Genomic DNA, 24,689 nt, shown 5'->3' with positions numbered 1-24,689 from the left:
GATTCTGGTCAAGGGCATGTACCTTGGTTGCGGGCACATCCCCAGTGGGAGGTGTGCAGGAGGCAGCTGATAGATGTTTCTCTCTCATCGATGTTTCTAGCTCTCTATCCCTCTCCCTTCCTCTCTGTAAAAATATCAATAAGATATATTAAAAAAAAAAAAAAAAGTTAGCACTTTAATAGATTAAATGGAATATAGAGCCCAAAAATAAACCCTTGCATATATGGTCAAATGATCTTTGACTGGGGTACAAAGACCACCACTCAATGGAGGAAGAAGTCTCTTCAACAAATGGTGTCGGGAAAATTGAATATCCACATGCAAAAGAATGAAATTGGACCCTTATCTTAAACAATAAACAAAAATTAACTCAAAATGGATTAAAGACCTAAACATAACATCAAAAACTTTTATAAAACTCCTAGAAGAAAACAGAGTGGGAAAGCTTCATGATATTGGTTGTGACAATGATTTCTTGGACATGAGAGGCAACCAAAGAAAAACATATATGGAACTATATCAAACTCAAGCACTTTTGTGCACTAAAAAACAATCCATAGAGTGAAAAGGCAACTCAGAGAATGGTAGAAAATATTTGCAAGTCATATATCTGATAAGGTGCCAATATCCAGATCATATTAAAAAAACCACAAAACAAAAAAGTCAAATAATCTGATTAAAAATTGGGCAAAGGATTTGAACAAGACATTTCTCTAAAGGTGATATACAAATGACCAAGAAGCGTATGAAAAGATGCTCAACATCACTAATCATTAGAGAAATGCAAATCAAACCCAAGAAGAGATACCACCTTATATTCATTAGGACAGCTACCATCAGCAAGGCAGAAAATACATTTTGGCAAGGCTGTGGAGAAACCCTTGTGCACTGTTGGTAGGAAATATGAAATGGTGCAGACTCTCTTCTCAAAATTTAAAATAGAATTACCATATGACCCAGCAATTCCACTTCCAGGTATATAACCAAAAGAACTGGAAACAGGGTCTCAAAGAGATTTGTTGAACCATGTTCCTACTAACAACATTATTCAGAATAGCCAAAAGGTAGAAACAATCTAAGTGTCAGTGACAGATGAATAAATGTGGTACATATATGCCATGGAATATTAATCAGACTTTAAAAGGAAGTAAATTTTGGTATACACTACAACATGAATGAACCTTAAAGACATTAAGCTAAGTGAAATAAGCCAGTCACAAAAGGAAAAAGACTGTATGATTTCTCATCAACTCATTCCACTCAGCTAGCAGAAAAAAAAAATCTAGACACCCAATGTTCTCAAACTGAGTAGAGTGATGGCTGAACAACTTTGTGAACATAAAAAAACCACTGGACTGTACACTTTAAATGGGTTAGTTCTATGATACATAAATTATCCCTCAATAAAGCTGTTAAAAAATATCTAAAGTGAAATGACAAAGTATTATTTCCAAAGATGCCATATTCTTTTCATGGATAATTTTAATATTTGTAAACCCCACCATAATGCTATAAGTGGATCCTAAAAAGTTCAAGCCTTTAAAACAAAGTCACTTAATTGAAAGATTAATGAGATGACCCAGTTGAGCTTGCTGCAGAGAGGACAGGAGCCAACTGCAGTTATACCATACCCAAATTCATGTGCTGCAGGAGGCATTATTAGTTTCATTATAATAGTTAACATTTATACAGTTCTCCCTTAGTGCCAGGACCTATTCTAAGGGCTTCACATTTATTTTTTTTAAATATATTTTATTGATTTTTTACAGAGAGAAAGGGAGAGGGAGAGAGAGTTAGAAACATTGATGAGAGAGAAACATCAATCAGCTGCCTCCTGCACACCCCCCACTGGGGATGTGCCCACAACCAAGGTACATGCCCTTGACCGGAATCGAACCTGGGACCCTTGAGTCCGCAGGCTGACGCTCTATCCACTGAGCCAAACCGGTTAGGGCTTCACATTTATTCTTAAAAGAATTTACGAGGTTACAGAGAAGAAAATAGATTACCTTGCCCAAAGCCACATGGCTAACAACTGATGGCATGAAAATTCAAAGCCAAAGTCTAAATCAGAGCTTGCACTCTTAGGTGATATAGTATGTCAGCCTTAACTTAATAAACAAAGCTAACAAAAAATAAAGATACCTAATTTGAACCTGATCATCACCCTCCTCCTACATTGATTACCCAATCAAATTTACCACAGCCGGATAATATAAAAATATTTATATTTAGGACATGTGCTGGAAGCTATCCATTGTCTATACTATCATGAGAGTGCAAACAGGGAACCCAGAAGGCTGATGGACCTTGAGTTTTGGCAAGGGCTAAAAGCTATGCACCAATTGTTCTGTCGAGACAATGGTGGCTCAAGCAATTTCCTGACCTAATAGTCTCAAAGTAAATCTTTACTAATATTTACTGACCTTTAAGACAGTCTGTCTGCTAAAGGAATTGCCTACCTAAGGGCAAGATGTGTATTCTAAAATTGAATGTAAGCTAACAGGGCCTGGGACCCAGTGAAGCCTTTCCACTAGAGAGGTCTCCGTCTGGCCCCTGTGATTTCCAAATTCACGTTTCTTGTCTAGTGTATTCATTTGTGCACAGCCCTCCTCCAGATCCTGAACCCTAGCTGTGCAGGTTGCAGCTTTCACAGACATGAAAGCCTATCATTCATAAAAAAAAAAAAAAAAAAAAAAAAATCATGTTCTATTTACCTTCTGTATTACTGACTGTTGGCTCAGGAGTGATTCTCCCATCATGAATATTAGCACTCTCCTCATCAGCATATATCAGATGATCATCTTCTCTATTTTCTGGCCACTGTGGTACCTCTCTGGTGTCTGTTGAGCAGCTGCATACATCTTCATTCTTGTTGAAGTATCTCTGTAGCCATCCTGGCACAATATTCTTAACAGATTCTGTAACCCTGCTAAGAATGCCCTGTTGGGGGAAAAAACATGTAAGGCAGTTTTAGTAATTTATCTTTTTAGGTACCAATTTACAAAGAACCATACCAAGAAAAACACAAGTATTTTCAACAAAGTTTCCTAAAATTCAGTTACTTGGGCTAATGCTGAAATAATGGTATTTTAAAAATTCTATAGACTAATTCCTACTTTTTTCTTTCTCCCATATGCATATAGCCATGAGTTAATAATTACCCCCCAAATGGCCATACTCGAATCTTCAAGAAACTCCAATAGGCCACCAAATAAGCAAGAAGTTTTACATTTAGTAATAAGATATGCATTAAAATATTAAAATCTGAGAAAAGGCATCCATTTTGATCTCAGCATATTAAAGGAAGCAATATAAACAATACTGTCAACAGCTTCCTCAAGCAATTACTTTATTGCACATTCTTTAAAAAAAGAACAAAAATTTAGACAAATAAAAACTAGGAGACTTTTTTTGAAAGACAGGCAATAAGACAACTAATCTATCATAACAAACTCAAGAATAATCTAAGATACTTTTCGATGGTAAAATTTCATTATACCAAATAAAATTTCATTATACCTGAAAATCTGAAGAATTAATTTTATTATGGTACTTTTAAAGGGGGAAAAATGTATATTAGTATTAACATTCAGTGTAGCTTTGCTATGTGCTAGGCACTCTTCTAAGCAATCTACACTAATAAAAGAGTAAGATGCAAAATGACTGTACCTTCACGACACCCACCAGCCAGTCAGGAATGAGTATGCAAATTAACCCAACAAAGATGGTGGGTTAATTTGCATACACAGGCGCCAAGCGGCCTGGGGCAGGGTGGGACGCTTGCGTCGTCGCAGGTGTTCCGCGACGACACAGGCGTTCCGCACCACCCCAGCCACTCCGGGCCTCTGGGCATTGTGGGAAGGCGGAAAGGTGGCGCCAGCAGCCAGGGGAAGGAAGGTCCATTCTTGCACGAATCTTCATGCATCGGGCCTCTAGTTTATACATATTATTCAATTAAATCCTCACAATACTTTTTTAAGTTGGTATTAATAGTGCCACTTTATGGATGAAGGGACATTGAAGTTAATTAACTTGCCCCAGATACAAGCAAAACTACTATGGTATATTTAGGATAGAGTAAAAGCATAGGTGGGGATTGGCAGGACCTATGAAGTTTGAGTACTACCTTCCTATACTTTTATTAACTCTAAGTAAAATAAGAGTAACACCCCCTCCTGCTATTACCTGATATGAATTATAATAACAATCCAATGAAATTATGTGAAAGCACTTTGCAATTTACAAAATATAACAAACATACTGATAATTTGATCACTAATGATGGGGGGAAAACTATCAGAAACAAACTGGGGTGAGATAACCAATTTTAGGCAACAATAGCCTCCATGAAGTAGCATTAGTAGAATTTCAGAGAAAAAGTCAGGCAAGGGAAAAAATGAGCTGGCAGGTATAAAAAACAATAAAGTCAAGGCAGAATACATAAATCAACCATGAAAGCAAACCCAAGACAAAGAGGCCTTGAAAAATCCTGTCAACAGAAAAGATGGAAGACTCCATTTGACTCGTATTTTCCTTATTAAGTAAAAGTGTAGGGAACAACTGGGAAATATGTAATTATTTTTTAATGTATTCTACAAACAGAAATTTTAAACAGATCTACAATATAAGCTCTCTAGCAACACATGAAGCCACCAGTCCTAGAATAACTCACTAACTAAAAACACAACTGCACTGTTCCCTTTTTCTATGCTAATATTACATAGTATTAATTACTTTGGAAACAGATTATAAACCTACATCCAAATGTAATATTTATAAAAAACATACATATATTATTGTTTTTACATATTACTTATCCTAATAAAAGAGCAATATGCAAATTAACCATCACTCTGCTACACCCACAAGCCACGCCCACAAGCCATGCCCACCAGCCAATCAGGAGCGAATATGCAAATAAACCCAACCAAGATGGCTACAGCCACAGAAAGCAGGAGGGAGGCTTGGGTTTCCCCGGCAATGGAGGAAGCCAACCTTTCCGCCTGCCCTTGCCGGCCTAGGCCTCCACTCAAGGCTACAAAGTTTCAATGATAGAAGATACATAAACCCAAACAGAAATGGCGGCAGCCATGGAGCTGGAAAGAGCAGGAGGCTAGGGTTGCCCACAGCAATGGAGGAAGCCCAGCTTTCCCCACATCCTGGCCAGCCCAGGCCTCACTTAAGGCTACAAAGTTTCAATGATAGAAGATACATAAGTCCCAATAGAAATGGCTGCCTCCACGGAGCAAGCAGAAGGCTTGTCTCCACTCCAGGCTATAAAGTTTCAATTGTAGAAGATAAATAAACCCCAGATACCAGGGCCTCCACTTGGGTCGCTAGGGGGGTGGCCGGCCTGCAAACCACCACAGGACCCTCGGCCAGGCCGCCCCACGCCCCAAGAAAACCCCCACCCTGATTCAGGACACCCTTCAGGGCAAAACAGCTGGCTCCCACCCATGCACCAGGCCTCTATCCTATCTAATATGCAAACAGACTATCACTCCAACACACAAGGTGGCTGCCCCAATGTGGTCAAAGATCCTGCCCCCATGTGGACACAGATGGCCACCACAAGATGGACAGCAGGGGAGGGCTGTTGGGAGGAACCAGGCCTGCAAGGGAGGGCAGTTGTGGGCAATCAAGCCTGCAGGTGAGGGCAGTTAGGGGTGACCCAGCCGGCAGAGGAGGGAAGTTGGGGGTGACTGGGTCTGCAGGGAAGGGCACTTTGGGGGGGACTCAGGCCTGCAGGGGAGAGCAGTTGGGGGTGACCAGGCCTGCAGGGGAGGGCAGTTAGGGGAAAACAGGCTGGCAGGGGAGCAGTTAGGCATCAATCAGGCTGGCAGGGGAGTGGTTAGGGGGTGATCAGTCTGGCAGGCAGAAGTGGTTAGGGGCAATCAGGAAGGCAGGCAGGCAGGCGAGCAGTTGGGAGCCAGCAGTCCTGGATTGTGAGAGGGATGTCCGGTGGGATCGGGCTTAAACGGGCAGTCGGACATCCCTCGAGGGTTCCCAGATTGGAGAGGGTGCAGGCTGGGCTGAGGGACACACACCCCCGTGCACAAATTTCGTGCTCCGGGCCTCTAGTACTTAATATTTAATTACCCCACATATTTCAAATGACTTGAAAGTGCTATCAAACTACAATTCAAATAAGACTTGAAAAATGTAAGACACATATTTGATATGAAATGGTAAATTAACTAAAGCACTATAGCAAGAATTTAGTAAAATAAGCCTTTTGTGGACTTCCTCTAAGGTGTTTAGCTACTAAAAGTATTAGAGATTCCTGTGATCCCTACTCACCTGAGGCAAGTACAGAACTTAAGTTAATATCATACTTAACCAAAAATCTTATCTGTGGCATCATTAGATGTTGTGGAAAACAATCAGTAATCAAAACTACACAGTCAAAATTGATATAATAAAGCTCATTCACTAAAGCTAATGAACTTTGCTTGGAGACCTTCTCTTTTCTAAATTAAAATCTAACCAATTTATCTATCTCAGCCCACAGCAACTTAGAACAAGAAAATTACAGTGAGTAAGAGCACGAAGAACTTGACAGTAAAAAGAAATACTGACGATAAAACTGACCTGGAACCATTATAAGAAAAAAACATGCCTGTACTTCAGTATATATTGGTATGGTAAGTGACCTTAAGTAATCAAGAAAAGTTAAAGTAAGCTCAGTATACTCTAGTACTAATGGTCCCTTTACCAGCAATATCAACACCATCTCAGGCTCCATCCCAGCCCTACAAAAGTCAGGAGATAGGGCTCACCTGTTTTAGCCAACATTCCCAAGTGATTTTGATGTATGCTAAAATTTGAAAATCACCCTTCTATTTAAAGAGAGCAGGAAATTAGATACATTTAACACAATTACAATACATTTTCGGGGAAAGTCTGCCTATTAAAGGTTAATAAAATGTATACTTAAGTCTTAAGATTGTTATCTGGGAAACATAATGTGGAGCACTAGACAATTAAAATACAGGGTGGGGCCAGCCTGGTATGGCTCAGTGGTTGAGCGTCACCCTATGAACCAAGAGTTGGATTCCAGGTCAGGGCACATGCCCTGGTTGTGGGCCTTCATTCCCAGTGTTGGGCGTGCAGGAAGCAGCCAATCAATGATTTTTTTCCCATTACTGATGTTTCTATCTCTCTCCCCCTCTCCCTTCCTCTCTGAAATCAATAAAAATATTTTTAAATAACCCTATCTAATAAAAGAGTAATATGCAAATTAACCATCACTCTGCTACACCCACAAGCCACGCCCATAAGCCACGCCCATCAGCCCATCAGGAGCAAATATGCAAATAAACCCAACCAAGATGGCTACAGCCACAGAGAGCAGGAGGGAGGCTTGGGTTTCCCCGGCAATGGAGGAAGCCAAGCTTTCCGACTGCCCTTGCCGGCCTAGGCCTCCACTCAAGGCTACAAAGTTTCAATGATAGAAGATACATAAACCCAAACAGAAATGGCGGAAGCCACGGAGCTGGAAAGAGCAGGAGGCTAAGGGTTGCCCACGGCGATGGAGGAAGCCAAGCTTCTGCAGCCCTGGCCAGCCCAGGCCTCGCTTAAGGCTACAAAGTTTCAATTGTAGAAGATAAATAAACCCCAGATACCAGGGCCTCCGCTTGGGTCACCAGGGGGCGTGGCCGGCCTGCAAACCACCACAGGCCCCTCGCCCAGGATGCCCCACGCCCCAAGGGAACCCCCACCCTGATCCGGGATACCCTTCAGGGCAAACCAGCTGGCCCCCACCCATGTACCAGGCCTCTGTCCTAATGAAAGAGTAATATGCAGATTGACCATCACTCCATCACACAAGATGGCTGCCCCAATGTGGTCAAAGATCCTGCCCCCATGTGGACACAAGATGGCCACCGCAAGATGGCCAGCAAGGGAGGGCAGTTAGGAGGGACCAGGCCTGCAGGGGAGGGCAGTTGGGGGTGACCAAGCCGGCAGAGGAGGGAAGTTGGGGGGACCAGGCCTGCAGGGGAGAGCAGTTAGGGGTGACCAGGCCTGCAGGGTAGGGCAGTTAGGGGTGACCAGGCCTGCAGGGGAGGGCAGTTAGGGGAAAACAGGCTGGCAGGGGAGCAGTTAGGCATCAATCAGGCTGGCAGGAAAGTGGTTAGGGGGTGATCAGGCTGGCAGGCAGAAGCAGTTAGGGGCAATCAGGAAGGCAGGCAGGCGAGCAGTTGGGAGCCTGGATTGTGAGAGGGATGTCCGACTGACGGGCAGTCGGACATTCCTCGAGCGGTCCCAGATTGGAGAGGGTGCAGCTGGGCTAAGGGACACCCCGCCCCGTGCACGAATTTCGTGCACCGGGCCTCTAGTTAAATAAAATACAGGGTGGGGCAAATGTAGGTATATAGTTTTGAGTACTCAAGTTTATTCTTACATTATTATTTATTAATTATTGTATTCTTTTCCACATGAACTGAAAGCTACTTTTGCCCCACCCTGTATCTCATAATAAAATATACTAAAATGAATGAGAAAAACAAATCATACAGTGGACTGCAGAATACAGTACAGCTTATACAGTAGGTCCTCAGGTTATGTCAGAGATCCTACGGCACGATGTAACACAATTTTTGCCGTAAGTCGGAACCCACCTACGTAAGCACCTACATCACTTACATGGAGCACATACACAGCAGTAATGAAGTGAAACAGTAAAAAAAATTTAAAAGATGACAATTCCTGACCTTTCTTGTGGTAAATAAATAATAAAAAAAAAGCATATATGTACATACATCGAGATGATGGAACTTTTCTTTTAATAAATAAATGGGAGATGGCGACGTAACCACGAAACGATGTACGTCAAGTCATAACCTGAGGACTGTCTGTACTACTATTTCCCCACTGTTTCCCAGACTAGCCATGATTTTTCACCTGCACTATTATTTAATGACTAGAGGCTCGATGCATGAAAATTCATGCAAAAGTAGGCCTTCCTTCCCCAGCTGCTGGCACTGGCTTCCCTCCGGCACCCGGGACCCAGGCTTCCTCCTCAGACCGCCCACAGGCACCCGGGACCCGGGCTGGCTTCCTTCTGGCCCTGGCTTCTTCAGAAAGGATGTCTGGAATGACGTTGGAAAACATCTGGTCTAATTAGCATATTACCCTTTTATTATTATAGACTAGATCCCGGTACTCAGATTTGTGCTCCTGTGGGGTCCCTCAGCCTGGCCTGCAGGAATCAAGCCAAAACCGGCTCTCCGACATCCCCTGAGGGGTTCCGGATTGCAAGGGGTGAACAGGCCAGGCCGAGGGACCCTACCGGTGCACGATCGGGGCCAGGGAGGAACTGCGGGAGGGCTCCAGGGCATGTCCACCAGATCGGCCAAACCCCAGCTGCAAGCTAACCTACTAGTAGGAGCATCTGCCCCCTGGTTGTCAGTGCGCATCATAGCGACCAGTCAAATGAACGGTCAGACACTTAGCATATTAGGCTTTTATTATATAGAATTTTCTATCTACTCATTTCTCTTAATAAATTTAGCTTTTCCTACACAATAAAATCAATTCACAGACTTGATGCTGTGCTGGTCTTCACTTGCCCTTCCCTCACTCCATTCTTGATAGGCTGTCCCACAAAACTGGCTTTTGGAAGAACTGGCCTACAAGAAATAGTAGAGGATACCAGATATTAGAGGAGGAGAGAAGAGAAGTCTTTCTTCCTGTGCTCCCTCTCTGCTTAAGTGCTCCCTCTCCAAAACTACAGTTCCAGCAAGGTGGCTCCTTCTCTACTCATTACACTATTTCTTCCCTTTATCCTTCCAGTACTAGGGATTGTAGCAGCTTCTGCTACTGTTAGTTTCTGTGACTTCTGCTATCCTGTATTTATTCCTTTAAACCACCAGCATATCTCTAAGTAGACTTTCTTAAAGATACTCCACTTGCACCATCCAGAGTGAACTGTTTCTTCGTGGGTTCCTATCCTACTTGCTAAAATTTTTTTGGTCTAATTAACATGAAAACTAAAAAGTCAGTCTATGTTGTCAGTTAGATTCATCTTCTTTATCAGCAATGAACACATGTGCCAAACTTGGAAAAGTACTATTATACCCAAAAGTTACATCCAATTTTTATCTCTGCAAAAAGTACACAAATAGGCCAGAAAAGAGGCTTTATTTTGGTGAATAGTTTAGAATCTTTATCTAACTCACAGCCATAAAGGCAGACACTACTTTTCTTCATTCAATTCATTCAATCAATACTTACTGGTTGCATACTATGTCTGCCACAGAACACTGAGGAGACAGCAAGGAACAAATTCCTGCCTTCTGAGAACTTATATTCTAAGTTAGGGAGACAAATGAACAAACTAGTAAATAGATGTAACATAATATGATGATTTGGTGCTATGGAGAAAAATAAGGCAGGGAAGCAAAATGGTATAGGTATTTTATTTAAGGAAAGACCGAAAAAAAGTGAGGAATGAGACATGCAAATTTCTAGTGGAGAAGTATTATAATCTGAGGGAACAAAAAGTGCAAAGACTCAAATATAGGAGTGTCCTTGGTACATGTTGACCAAGCTTTTAGTAACCTTTTTAATTAATGCAAAATCTAATAAACTTTAAATAACTATTCTTCAAAATACCCCTTTAATCGTGTGTGTGTGTGTGTGTGTGTGTGTGTGTGTGTGTGTGTCAAAGAGAGAGAATCCATGTTCTGTAGCTTATATCTAGTCACTATAAAAAGACTAACACAGTGGTCCTCAAATAGAAGTCTTCAGACCAGCAGCTTTGGTGTTACCTGAGCATGTGAGGTGAATCTTATGCCAATTAAAGTTTGAGAACCACTGTACTAAAATCCTCTAAAAACTCAATGACTATTATCCCAATTAAGGCCATAGTAAACATAACCCTGAGAAAAAGATTTATACAACAAAGTTTTACATAAAAGATCATCCTATTTCCATGATTATCTCATTATCTATTAAATTACATTACACCAATTTTTATGAATATCTAATCTGAAAATCAAACCAAATGTAGACGTAAAGGTCGTACCTCTGAAACTATTGTTTTTCAGTGTTAAAGACTTTATACTTACAGTAAATAACCAACTACCAGATACTAGAATTTTAAAGCTGCTAAGAAAAAGAAATCTCGTTACACACAGAACTGGGCAGGAGAGTATAAAGAGGTAAGGGACCCTGTCTATGAACTAAATTTGGAGAACTACTTCCCTGACTGGCAATTTTTTAAAGAGTTTTGAAGTACTGAAGATAGACTTCAGCCACTAATGGAAAACTGAGAAAGAGTGAAGGGAGTTAGAAGAGGGGAAAAATAGTTTTCTTATTGAAGGTTCCTTTGACTCTATTACCAAAAAAAGTCTCTCTTTTCAGGAGTTCTTGAGACAAGATTCATCAAGTCTTTAATGGGGTAAATGAGTTTCCTATGAGAACCTGAACAAAAAATGCTTCATGATATTTAAAACAAACAAACAAAAACTTGAAGGAAAAATAGAGTAAAAGTCTACTAAGGCCTGAATACTCAATCCTGCTTTACCAGATTAGCTTCCTCCCTACTTTCAGAGGCTTCAGCGATAAACACACAGTTATAATCTGATGTACGTTTCCTCCAAGTCTGGGACAGTCACTCCCTTACATGTGCCAACAGTGCCCTGTACTTTCTACACGATGGCAATCTGTCAAACAGGATGGCAATTAGTCTGTCCATCACCTCCACTAGAGCACCAGTTCTGGGAGGGCAGGCACCAGGTATGTACAAGGCACAGATCAGTTGGTACATTGTTTTAATTTATCTACAACTGCACTACTCAACCACCCTCTTATTCCCACATATGAATATTCCATGACAAGTTTCTAAACAATGCATTTCTATTCTAAAAAGGACATCAGTAATTATAGAATTTAAAAATAAATAATACATTTGCTTGGTGTAATAGTTTCACCTTAAGCAAATATTATTTTTATTGCTACAATAACCCTTCCTCAAAAAAAAAAAAAAAGTGAAGTTATCCAAGAGCACAGGAAAATTGAACCATCCTCTGGAATGACAGATAACACAAAGCCAAATAAATAAAAGAGAAGCAGAAAAGTAACTAAAGAAAGCAAAATTAATGAAGGTCTTAGAAAAACCAACAAAATAAATAGTGCATTAAAATCTTAAAAACACTCCTTGTAATTCTAAAGCAAAGTCTACACTAGCTAATCATAACTAATGAAGTTGAATTCAAGGATTAAGGAGTGAATGTTTAAACTCGGGCTGGTTAAACCAATTGGGTGTTTTCTTTCCAAGAACTAAGGGTTCTGCATGTGGCACAACACATTAAAAATGCCACTGAGATTTATAAAAAGCACTCATTTTGGGATCAGAAATAAATTCAATTCAATACTACACACATCTTAAATATATTCAGTGTATAAGGACTGTGAATATATTAGCTTTTCAAATTACATTTAACTTGAGTTCAAGGATTAATGAAAGAAGGGTGAGAAGGGGCAAGGCTCTTCCTCTTCTACAATCCTAACTCAGAACTCATTTGTAATGAAAAAGATTTTTTTTTTCAACTCTTTTCTTCACATTATCCTCTAATAAATAGTAGTATCCAGATTATAGAATATTCTTTCTCAAATAACTTCTCTGGATCTCTAACTGTAAATATCAAATACAATCTATCTTCAGTTTTCAGGTTCTAGAGCTCCATTCCACCAGAATATACAACTGTTCTGATTTCTGTCTGCTCTTTCAGGTACCTTTATTTTGTTAAGGCCTGTAACTGATTAGTACTCTTCCAGGTTTCAGTGTACATTCTCCTTACCCACTGAACTCCCATGCCACCAGGCTCTCTTTTCCAAACTTTTTAAAAGTCTTATTTCATACTAGAGGCCCGGTGCACAGATTCGTGCACAGGTGGGTTTCCTCAGCCTGGCCTGCAGGGATCGAGCCGAAACCAGCTCTCCAACATCCCCCAAGGGTCCTGGATTGCGAGAGGGCAGTTGTCGGGTGATGGAAACATGGAACAAGAGCTAACAATTGGGCTCCCTCCTCTCTCTGGTTCCGGGTGCGTCACCCGAGAACCACAGCTGCCAAGCCACCGCAGCTCAGCAGCTCCTGTGTTGAGCGTCTGCCCCCTGGTGGTCAGTGCACATCACAGCTACTGGTCGGACAGTCGCTTAGGCTTTTATATATATACTCAAGGCCTGGTGCAGTCCCTCGGCCTGGCCTGCGCCCTCTCGCAATACAGGACCCCTTGGGGGATGTCGGACTGCCGGTTTCGGCCCAATCCCCGCAGGCCAGGCCGAGGGTCCCCACCAGTACACAAATCCATGCACCGGGCCTCTAGTATGCATATAAGATCTTCGGTTAATCTCTTCCTGCCCTCCCCCCATTCCCCTCCTCTCTGAGATTCATCAATATGTTCCATATTTCAATGCCTGTGCATTGAGAGTCTGCCCCCTGGTGGTCATTATGTGGCATAGCTACCGGTAGAACAGTCAGACGGTCGCTTAGGCTTTTAGATATATAGATATATAGATATATAGATATAGATATATAGATACATAGATAATATGTCCAATCAGTGTTCCCCCTTGCTCTGTCCAAGCCCAAGTGAAGAACAAGAGATAACAAGCCAAGACTTCACATGACACTAATTATAAAAACACTAAATAACAAAAACATAGATGCCATTCTAAAGTAATCAAGTATTCAAATTCTAATGCAGTTATAATGATGTGAATTTAACCTACAAATCTAAACTATTAATTGTTGTAAACTAGTCCAAATCTTTCTAGCCACTTGAAATCCAAACTTTTCATTTCTCTTCTAAACTTCCAAGAGATCAAGTCAAAAAAACATGAGCATAAAAATTATTCTGGCTAAAAAATTAAAAACTACAATTGGCCACACATTTCCAATTCCTTCGAAACTCTGTCACTATTGCAGTAACAAGAAACATGACCTGGCTTACTCTTATTTTTAGTTATCCATATTATAGAGGTGGTATTGAAAATTAACAGTAATCAAACAATGATAAGAAAAGGTGTCCCTAAAAGGACCTTCAAGCCAGCAATATAGGAGACCCAATAAAAAGCTAATGCAGTTTAGTTTAATTCACTCACAGTTGCCTATAAGATATTGCCACTTTTCTTACACAGTCTATAAGATTTTATTTCTCAGTTCACACAATGAAAAAGATAACTAAAATCTAACAAACTGAAATATCTATAGACAGAAAAGGTTTTGTACTATCCTGTTTCTGACAGTAAACACAGTAAATTGTATTTGGTGGCAAACTTTAATTGTATATGTGCTTCCCAAAACAGAAGAATCTTTTAAAAATATATTACAACCATGATCATTACATCTTTCCAATATGCTGTATCTAATGAAAATGTTTTAATTAGTGACGCTCTATCCACTGAGCCAAATCAGATCACAGTGTTCATTTTACTTCAAACTAATAGATAACTGCCTCCTCAGGAGACTTTCCAGAAAATGGAGACAACATGTGGGCTTTATGGTCATTTATCTTATTAGAAAAATTAGTAAGTAAACCAATACAATATCACACATAAGAGCCTCTCATCACAACTGCTTGAAACAATTTAATAACTGAATTTATTTTCCTATACACTTAAATGACTGGCATTTCTTTTTTTTTTTTAAATACGTTTTATTGATTTTTTTACAGAGAGGAAGGGAGAGGGATACAGTTAGAAACATCAATGAGAGAGAAACACCAATCAGCTGCCTCCTGCACACACCCTATTGGGGATGTGCCCACAACCAAGGTACATGCCCTTGACCGGAATGGAACCTGGGACCCTTCAGTCCGCAGGCTGACGCTCTATCCACTGAGCCAAACGGGTTAGGGCATGACTGGCATTTCTATAAGAAAAACACTTTAAAAGTACTTAAGAGAGTATTAATAGTTTATGGTTTGGCCTCATCACTCAACAAACCAGTCCTTAAATCCAATATGAGCCTATAAAAGATTGAGCTTGAGCACATAAAGAAAAAAAAAAAACCTTTACAAATAGGCAGCAAAATTCAGAAACAATTAAAACATTTAAATCAAAAAGTTCTGCCCTGGCTAGTGTACTCAGTGGTTAGAGCATCGGCCCTTGCCTGGAAAGGTGGAGGATTCCATTCCCAGTTAAGGGCAAGTACCTGGGTTCAATTCAGGCCTCCGTGGTCAGTTGGGGTGAGTTCGGGAGGCAACTCTCTCTCACAGGGATCTTTCTCTCTCCTCCCTCCCCACTTCCTCCTTTCCACTCTCTCCAAAAAGCAATGGAAAATATATCCTTGGGTAAGGATTAACATAAAAATAAATAAAATAGCCCTAGCCAGTTTGGCTCAGTGGATAGAGCGTTGGCCTGCGGACTGAAGTGTCCTAGGTTCAATTCTGGTCAAGGGCACAGGCCTGGGTTGCGGGCTCAATCCCCAGTAAGGGGTGTGCAGGAGGCAGCCAATCAATGATTTTCTCTCATCGATGATGTTTCTATCTCTTTCCCTCTCCCTTCCTCTCTGAAATCAATAAAGATATATTTTTTAAAATAAAATAAAATAAACCAAAAGGTTCTATTTAATCACAACAATTTCAAATGAGTCCTTACTTTATATGCCAAGCTCTGGTCAAAGAGCTTTACTTATCTCATTTAACCCTCACAACAATTTCCACTTTATAGATGAGTAAATTAAGCACAAAGAACTTAAATAACTTGTATTTATGTACAAGTTTATTCCAAGTCCTGACAGAACATGGACCCAACCAAATGCTCTGACTCCATTATAGCACTTTTCCCTGATCAACTACTTCCATTTCTATTATTTCCCTGAATAGAATTAAATATCTAGGATAAAGAAAATAAAGATAAAATAAAAATCAAAATTACTTAGTGACTTCAGGAATGAGTTAGGTATTCAACCTCTAAATATCCCTCCTTTTCACCCTAACCAGTTTGGCTCAGTGGATAGAGCGTCAGCCTGCAGACCAAAGGGTCCCGGGTTTGATTCCGCTCAAAGGCATGTACCTTGGTTGTAGGCTCCTCCTCTGCCAGGGCCCCGGTCTGCATTCATACAGGAGGCAACCAATCTATTATTTCTCTCACATCATTATTTCTCTGTCTTCCCTCTCTCTTCCACTCTCTCTAAAAGTCAATGGGAAAATATCCTCAGGTGAGAATTTTAAAAAGTAATAAATAAATAAATAAATAAATAAATATCCCTCCTTTTCAAAACTAAGAACATGCTTTAGCCTACAGATACCAAGCAGGACATACTTATTTGGAACAAAGTATCATGTGGAAGGTACCAAAACAAACCAACAAACACATCCTAATATATAAAAAACCAGGAGGTGTCACGACTGAAACAACCAGACGGACGACCGAACAACAGGCTGTGGGGGCGACCTGGCCGGCAGGGGGGTTAGTGAGGAACAACCAAACGACTGAAGAGCAGGCTGCCTGGGGGGGCATTTGGGGGCGACCAGGCCAACAGGGGGGCAGTTGGGGGTGACCAGACTGGCAAGGAGGGGGCAGTTGGGGGCAACCAGGCCAGCGGGGGGGGGGGGGGGCAGTTGGGGGCAACCAGACCAGCGGAGGGGGGCAGTTGGGGGAGACCAGGCCAGCGGGGAGGCGGGGGAGCAGTTAGGGGCGACCAGGCTGGGGGGGGGGGGCGGCAGTTAGGGGCAACCAGGCCAGCAGAGGGGGACAGTTGGGAGCAACCAGGCCAGCAGAGGGGAGCAGTTAGGGGCGACCAGGCTGGCAGAGGGGGGCAGTTAGGAGCGACCAGGCTGGTGTGGGGGACAGTTGGGGGCGACCAGGCCAGCAGTTGGGGGCAACCAGGCCAGCAGGGGGGGCAGTTAGGGGCAATGAGGCAGGCAGGCAGGTGAGCAGTTAGAAGCCAGCCGTCCCAGATTGTGAGAGGGATCCCAGATTGGAGAGGGTGCAGGCTGGGCTGAGGGGATCCCCTGCCCCATACACGAATTTCATGCACCAGGCCTCTAGTTATCATATAAAGCCGGGTTAGGCAAACTATGGTCTGTAGGCCAAATTCAGCTCTTAGTCTGTTTTTATACAGTCCCCAGGCTAAGAATGGTATTTACATTTTTAAAGGGTTATAAAAAAACAAAACAAAGAACTTGCAGCAACAAACCTAAAATACTATCTAGTTCTTTACAGAAAGTTTACCCAGACTCCTGATCAAAGCTACTTAAAGGGGTTTCCTCCCCCTTTCTGAAATAGCTAAATGCACAAAGTGACGTGTTATACAAACACTACATATCCTCCTATATAATAAAAGTGTAGTACGCAAAATTGGAGTTCATCAGGGTGTTCGACCAGGGGGTGGGTCCGGTCGGGGGAAGGGAGGGAGTAAGTACCTGGCCAGCAGCCATTAAGATCCTACCAGTGCATGAATTTCATGCACTGGGCCTCTAGTAGGAAGATAAAATAAGTGGATTGGCCCTAACTGGTTTGGCTCAGTGGATAGAGTCGGCCTGCAAACCGAAGGGTCCCAGGTTCGATTCCAGTCAAGGGCATATACCTTGGTTGCGGGCACATCCCCAGTAGGGTGTGTGCAGGGAGCGGCTGATCGATGTTTCTCTCTCATCGATGTTTCTAACTCTATTTCCCTCTCCCTTTCTCTCTGTAAAAAACCAATAAAATATATTTAAAAATATAAATTAAATAAGTGGATTGATTCCCTTAGCTACAAACCAGAAGACAAAACCTCTGAAGCACACCCCCCAAAAGGGCAAAAATAAGTAGTTCCCTCTCACCAGGAGGTGGTAGTAGATTCTTCCAGAGGCAAGGTTCTGGTTTGCCAATGGGCTCAAGAGTTTTGTGGTGGTTATTAAGAAAAGCAGCTTGACCTTCCAGAGCTCACTTTCTGGACCTGACAATCTGCATAAAAAGGAAATTGGAAAGGAGACTTAACAGGTGATAAGAACTAACCACATCCTCTTTAGTGACCTGTTCACTCCAAACTAGAAAAATGACACCATTTCCTAAATGCATATGGGCTAAGAATTAGGGAGTAGGCCGCGAAGGCGAGTGAAAATTATCAACTTACATTATTCGAGGGATGTTCTTCATTTATGACTCTACAATTCTTACTACACTTAATTTAGTTGAGTAAGACAATAGATTTCTGTCTCCACAACTTCAAGCAAGATGGCATTTTAAAGAGCAGAAGTTAAAAGTAAAAATGCAAACTTTACGTATATTTCAGCAGAGTTAACCCAGAAAAGTTAAAACAGGAAACTACAAGTCAGTTAAACACATGCAAAAGTTCCAGGTACTGCGTGACTGCACAAGCCAGTTGGCCTGACAGGCAATGGCAAACATCCATTAACTAGCAATGCCAGAGCTCTCATTCTTATTCCAACCCTCTACTGCGTAACCAAAAATGTCATTTTTGCTCAGAAACCCTTGGACACTTAATCAAATAACATTAGTATAAAACATGCCATGTCATGAAGTTGCTTGGTGCTCATGATGACTCAGCAGCTGCTGCAAAGCACAGAGGTGACAGCCTAGGATAGTAGACAGCAAGTCCACAAAAGTTCCAGTAAGGAGTAAACACCTTATTTTATTATTCTGGATATTCCTGGATACTTTTTTTTGGGTAGTTTCGGACAATATTAAGTAACACCTACAATGTTGATCAACAAATCCCCAAACATCTTTAATACCAATTCAAAAGCTAAAAATGTATTTTCTTTTTCAATTAAATGGCTGAGGCAAGAAGCTAAAAGTACTTTAGATTGGGAAATGATAAGTAATCAAGCTCTAAAACAAACTACACAACCTAAAATTATATCAGCTCTAAGACAGATTGGATGATAGGTGTTATGCTGTTAAGGCATCATTTATCCAAATTTAGATTTTAATCTATGTACATATAAAAATAAGCTATGATTATAACTTCTGCCATCTGGAATATATTAGCTCCTTTTTTAACTTTGTGCAGACAATGATCTGTATTTAAAACATTTCATTTTTTATGTACTAACTTTCTTTTAAGGAGATCTAAGAAAGTACTCAGAGACATTTATTCTTCAGGAGAAACAGAAAGCATGTGTCTAACTTCCATTCTACAAAAGGATTAGGTTAAATGGCCAGGCTTGTGACCTGAATTCTAATCTTAAATCTGCCTGCATGTACCCCTGTTCTCACAAAGAAATCTGAATACCAAGCACTCTCTTTATATATCTGGGGAAAAACTGGTGGGAATAATACTAATGCCTAGACTTCTTTCTAACCATTAGTAGAAAGCTACCAAATATTATAAACCACAATTTTTGCTATTAAAAATTTCCTTCAAGCCTTTACTTTTAAAATTGTTTTTTAATGATACAATTTAACACCACCAGCAAACATTAAAGTGTTCAATATTCATCATCACCCAGCATAAAGCAATCTAGGAAGTCTACCTTTAAGAGTATTCAACAAGTTATCAGACTCTTCTGATATATTTTTGCTTTTCAGCAAGTTTAAAACACACACTTCCCACCTTAGTATCACTGAGTTTTATAAATGACTTTTATTAAAATAAGTTAGCATTTTCCTACTCAATCCCCATAACAAACAAGTAACATTTAAAAATGGAATTTTCTCAGAATCAAATATCTCATTTACAATTAGGTTAAATTCCTTTTCATAATTTCAAACACCCCAGAGCACACAAGGTGGTTAAATAATATAACACCACTAACATTCCTGAGTGTCAAAAGTTCTGGAATACACCCTGTAATATTAAAATATTTTGCGCATGAGATCAGAAGTGGCATCCTGGCAACTACGCATAATGGCCAATTCTAACCTCCAAAATAATAGGCGGTGGGGGACAGATGGGGTCGGGGACGGATAGGAGGAGGGAAGAATCTCGTAGCAGATAAAAGACGTTAAGGGTAGAGAGGGACTTTCAAAATGCCCCAGTGCCAAGGTAACTGTAACCTGGTTAAGAAAAAAAAAAATCTAAACCAATGCTCTTAGATTGGGGAGGGTACATGGGCAGGGGAGAGAAAGAACTCATGACTAGGTTGAGTCTAGGTTAGTCCACTTTCTGAGTAACGGCGCCCCCGCCAATCCCCAGCTCCCCGGGGACAAATTTCCTCGGGGCAGCTCCCTCCCCACAAACATTGAAACGCAGGAGAGTAGAAAACAACTCGCGTAGGGGCCTCCAGCCACATCTTCTTCCTTTCTCCCTCGAGAGGACGTGAGTAATACCCTCAAACTCCCATCCCCGCCAAAACCGAAAGAAGCGCGCACCGTAGGCCTAGAATTTCTGTTCCCGCCATGCGCCGGCTGGGGAAGCCCCTGCCCCAAAGGGTTGGGAAGAGGCTGCCCTAACCACACGTGTGTGCGGCAAGGATCGGCCTGTCTCAGCCCACTTCCCGTCGCTACCCCAGCGGCCTGAGCTGCCGCTGCCTCGCCCGGGCCTTTCCTCGGGCCCTCCGGTCCTCCCCACGTGGGGCGCCAGGGCCCCTCGCCGCCTGTTCCCTCCAGCCAAGTTTCCGCCCCGCAAAACCACTAGGGAGTCGGAGTCCCGTACCTGGTGCTTTGGTCGCCCCTGCTGGTAAGGCTTAATTGGCCCCTGGTGGCAACGCCGCGTCCGGATCTTGCCGCCACCGCCCCCTCCTATTCCTCCGGTTTCTGAGGCCATGGCGGAGCCTCCGCAGCTTCCCGCTCCGGGGCGGGTAAGGGGGCGGGAGAGGCAGAGGCGGCCGCCTTAGAGCCTCCCCCCGCCCACCCCCAGCCCACAAGTCCGTCCCCGCGGCCCACACTGGAGGGTACAGGCACACCAGGAAACGGGAGGCGGCGAGCAGAGTGGAGAGAAAATGAGCGCGGGCAGCAGGGAAGGCGGCGGCGGCGACAGAGGCCGATTAGCTGGCTCCGGTCCGGTAGACACTCGCAGGCCCCCTCCTCTGTATGTGTCACGGTCTCTATGGAGATCCCCCGCAGAGGACAGGGCGAGCGGCTCTACGCGCCCCTTAGGCCTAACTCGACCGCCGGCTGATGGGGATTCTTCTTCCGCCGCCCTAGCCGTGGCTGCCGCAGTTGAAGCCTCCGGCGCCGCCCGCCTACCACTCCCCTTTGCGCACAGCGCCCGCCCCGGCGTCGCCGTCCCTGCAGTCGCCGCCGTTGTTGCGCCTATTTAGCTGCTGCTAACCACGCCGCCGCGGTCGCGAGCCAGGACACCGTCATCGTCAGCGCCCGACGCATTTGCATCATCACGCTGCGACTGGATGATTGGCGAGAAAGAAGGAAGGGCTGGTCAAGCCCGCGCTCTCTGGCGCGCGGCACGCTGGGAAACGTAGTTTAGCGGGAAAACCGACTTCTGAGGGGGTGGGGGAAGATGCGGAAGGAGACCTGCGGAGCACTGCGGAAGCACAAAGCCAGTAGCTTCAATCCTTTTACTACTCTTAGCTGTGAACTGGGACTTTCCCACTCTGCTTCTCCCCATTGGTAAAGCGGGCAGAAAGAAGTAAGCACTTAGTAAAATCAGACAGCAACTAATAAAATCTAATAAAAACTGGTTGAAAAACAATATGATATTTAAGCTTAAACCAGAATTAGGAAATACATACAGTTTCATTAATATTCCACTAAATTTACAAGGGGGCCTGGACGGTGGTGCTCAGTAGTTAGAGCGCCGTCCCCCGCACCAAAGGGTAGCGGGTTTGATTCCTAGTCTGGGGCACGTAACTGGGTTTCAGGTTCCATACGTGCCCGGTGGGGGTGTGGGGGAGGCAACCAATCTATGTTAATGTTCTCTCTGTCTTTCTCTCCATTTCTCTCTCTCTCTCTCTCTCTCTCTCTCTCTCTCTCTCTCTCTCTTCCCCTCTCTTTCTCCTCCTCCTTCTTCTTCTTTATCTCTCCCCTATTCCCTACCTCCCTACCTCCCTCTTTCCCTTCCTTCATCCTAGTCTCTAAAAATCAATGGAAAAAATATCCTTGGGTGAGGATTAGCATAATAATAATAAGGGCTTTGTTGTCTAACATACAAGGGCTGGAATTCTGACTCTACCACTCTTTAGCTTGATCTTGGATAAGTCAAAACCTGAGCCTTGACTTAGTGCTCCATAAAATGGGAGCTTTAAAAATACACCTTATGGAGCTGTTGTGATCATCTATGCAATGCACTTAGTATATTTCCTGGTATACAAGAAATGCAATAACTGGTTACAATTACTAGCTGCAGAGTCAACTCACATTAGAGGTAAGTGGTATATTATCCTATATGATAAAAGCCCAGAGACCAACTGGCAGAAGGACCAGAATGACCGGTGGACCAGTCACTATGATGTACACTGACTCAATGCAGGAGCTGCCCTCTGGTGGTCAGTGTGCTCCCACAGTGGGAGTGCCCCTTGGCTGACCGGGATGAGTGGCACTCTCACAGTGGGCTGATCCCCACAGGCCACGCCCTCACCAGTGCACGAATCCCATGCACTGGGCCTCTAGTCAGTAATAAAAGTATACATATATTAACAACAAATACAAGGCATTATATTTAGGAAAGTGAATAAGTGAGCTAGGCTCAAACAATCTACAAAATATAGGGATTTTAGGAGTTGAGGGTTAGAAAGGTCTTGGTGACCCTGTGGCTCAGCCCTCATTCATGGTCAAAACCAGTCTAAAGAATTCAGATAGCCCTACAAGTGTGGCTCAGTGGTCAGAGGTTCAACCAATGAACCAGAAGGCCACCTTTGATGTGCAGGAGGCAGCTAATCAATGCTTCTCTCTCACCATTGATGTTTCTATCTCTCTCTCCCTTCCTCTCTGAAATCAATAAAAAATATATTTTTTAAAAAAAGAACTCAAATTGCATGTTTAACTGAATTGGGCAGTCAAAGTCAGGATATAACCCAACTTTTCTATAAGATTTGAGATCAATAACCAACTAATTAGGGAGAAAAAAAATCTGTGAAAAAAATAGGCTTAATATTCCATTTGAGATAATTAACTTTAAAGCTTATAAATAGACTTAATTTCAAATCTATGTAGCCTTGGGAAAGTTATTGATCCTCTTCCAAAGCTTCAATTTCTTCATCTGTAAATCAAAAGGGTGATTCTAATTATAGGATTACTATAAATATAGCTCATAATAATTGATTAGATTAAAAAAGCATCTAGTATCATCCAGATATCAGATACAAATAATTAACTCCAAGACTTTTATACATCTCTGCCACCAAACTGAACAATTTATATCAGTATATAAATCATATGCCAAATTGTGAAACCAAACTTGCAGTACCTTGGTATTTATAATACCTTTCAGCTCCTAAGGAATTATGCTATATGAGGCATAGGTTTGCAGAGCAAACAATTTTCATTGGCACTTCTGACCAAAACTACCAAAACTAAAAAAAGTTATCAAATGTGCTAGACAACATTAATCTACTCCCTCTTCTGCTTCTTGTCCTAGCTTCACGCCCACCTCCACCACTAACTCCCCTCTAGACTCTCTAGGTATGCAAGCTCTTCCTCCTGAAGCACCTCATCCTTCTTAATTACAATTGTTTATCTTGCACAATTCTTAGCTAGTTATTTGACAAGCCAAGTAAAGTAATTTCTATTTAGTTTACTCACAGGAAACATCTGTTACCTGAATCTTTAACTAGGCTACATATACACTGAGTGGCCAGATTATTCTGATCTCTGAATGCATAATAATCTGGCCATTCAGTGTATATCCTATATAATAAAAGGCCTCTAGTAATAAATAATACAATGAGGACTACAGCTAAACTTCTTTTTATTACCTTTCCTAAGTTACATGTATTTGTTTTCTATACTGCATGACAAATTAATGTTTCTTTAATTAATTTATTCATAGTTTGTTCATGACTGTCATGAACAAATCCCTATAATAATGTTATATAGAGGTTGTCACACAAGCCTCACAAATCTGAGGGGAATTATAACCTCATTTTACAAATGAGGGAACCATACATTTGAGGGACACTGAGAAAAAAATTAATTTTAAAAAGAATGATAGACTAAGTAGTTGAAATGATTTCTCCTCCTCCTTACTCCAAAGTCCATGCTCTTGCTTTGCTACCACTCTGCTGTTTTTGTAGCCAATTTAGGAACTTGCCTACCACTCAAAACATTTTTTCTTTGAAAAGATCTTTTTCTAGCTCAATGGAAAACTCCCTACTTTAGAAACCTCTTTCTCTCTGATTACCTCTACATTGACTAATATGTTTAGATTCTGATCTATCATCTATAATAATAAAAGGGTAATATGCTAATTAGCCCGGTCATCTTCCGGTTGTCATGCTGGACGTCTTTCCTGACAAGGCCAGGGGAAGCCAGCCCAGGTCCCGCCAGAGGGCGGCCGGAGGAGGGAAGCCCGGGTCCTGGGTGCCGGAGGGAAGCCGGTGCCGGCAGCTGGGGGAAGGAAGGCCTACTCTTGCATGAATTTTCATGCATCAGGCCTCTAGTATTGCATAATGAAAATGGACATTGTCAAGTGTATGATGTGCTGGCTATTAGAAAGACTAGACTTAAAGAGCTGGCTTTGGATCACTGGGAAGGCAAGGACCATGGCATGGGGAGATGAGGTTATAGTATAAGATGGGAGTGAAGAGTACAGTATAAGGGGTATTGTACATTAGAACTCCAAGTCAGAGAGAAGCCACGTTACTAATATCAATAGAATTCTACATATACCATAG

At 42.2% G+C, this 24,689-nt stretch overlaps 1 protein-coding gene across 1 annotated transcript in view; it reads right to left on the bottom strand.

The window, feature by feature from the left end:
• NUP153 (nucleoporin 153) overlaps positions 1–21,205 on the bottom strand; it is a 79,268-nt gene extending 58,063 nt beyond the window's left edge. Inside the window, exons 1-2 of the mRNA XM_080658281.1 lie at positions 20,555–21,205; positions 2,718–2,943 (exon numbers count right to left, since the gene is read on the bottom strand). Of these exons, the coding sequence (XP_080514407.1) occupies positions 2,718–2,943; positions 20,555–20,665 (337 nt within the window). The 5' untranslated portion in view covers positions 20,666–21,205. The remainder of the gene's footprint in view (positions 1–2,717; positions 2,944–20,554) is intronic.
• Positions 21,206–24,689: the final 3,484 nt, after the last annotated feature.

Source organism: Plecotus auritus (genome assembly GCF_963455305.1).
Source record: "Plecotus auritus genome assembly, chromosome: 2".
In the NCBI taxonomy this organism is placed as follows: domain Eukaryota; kingdom Metazoa; phylum Chordata; class Mammalia; order Chiroptera; family Vespertilionidae; genus Plecotus; species Plecotus auritus.
The sequence above is the reverse complement of the archived record's forward strand: the minus strand, read 5'-3'. Positions and strand labels throughout refer to the sequence as shown.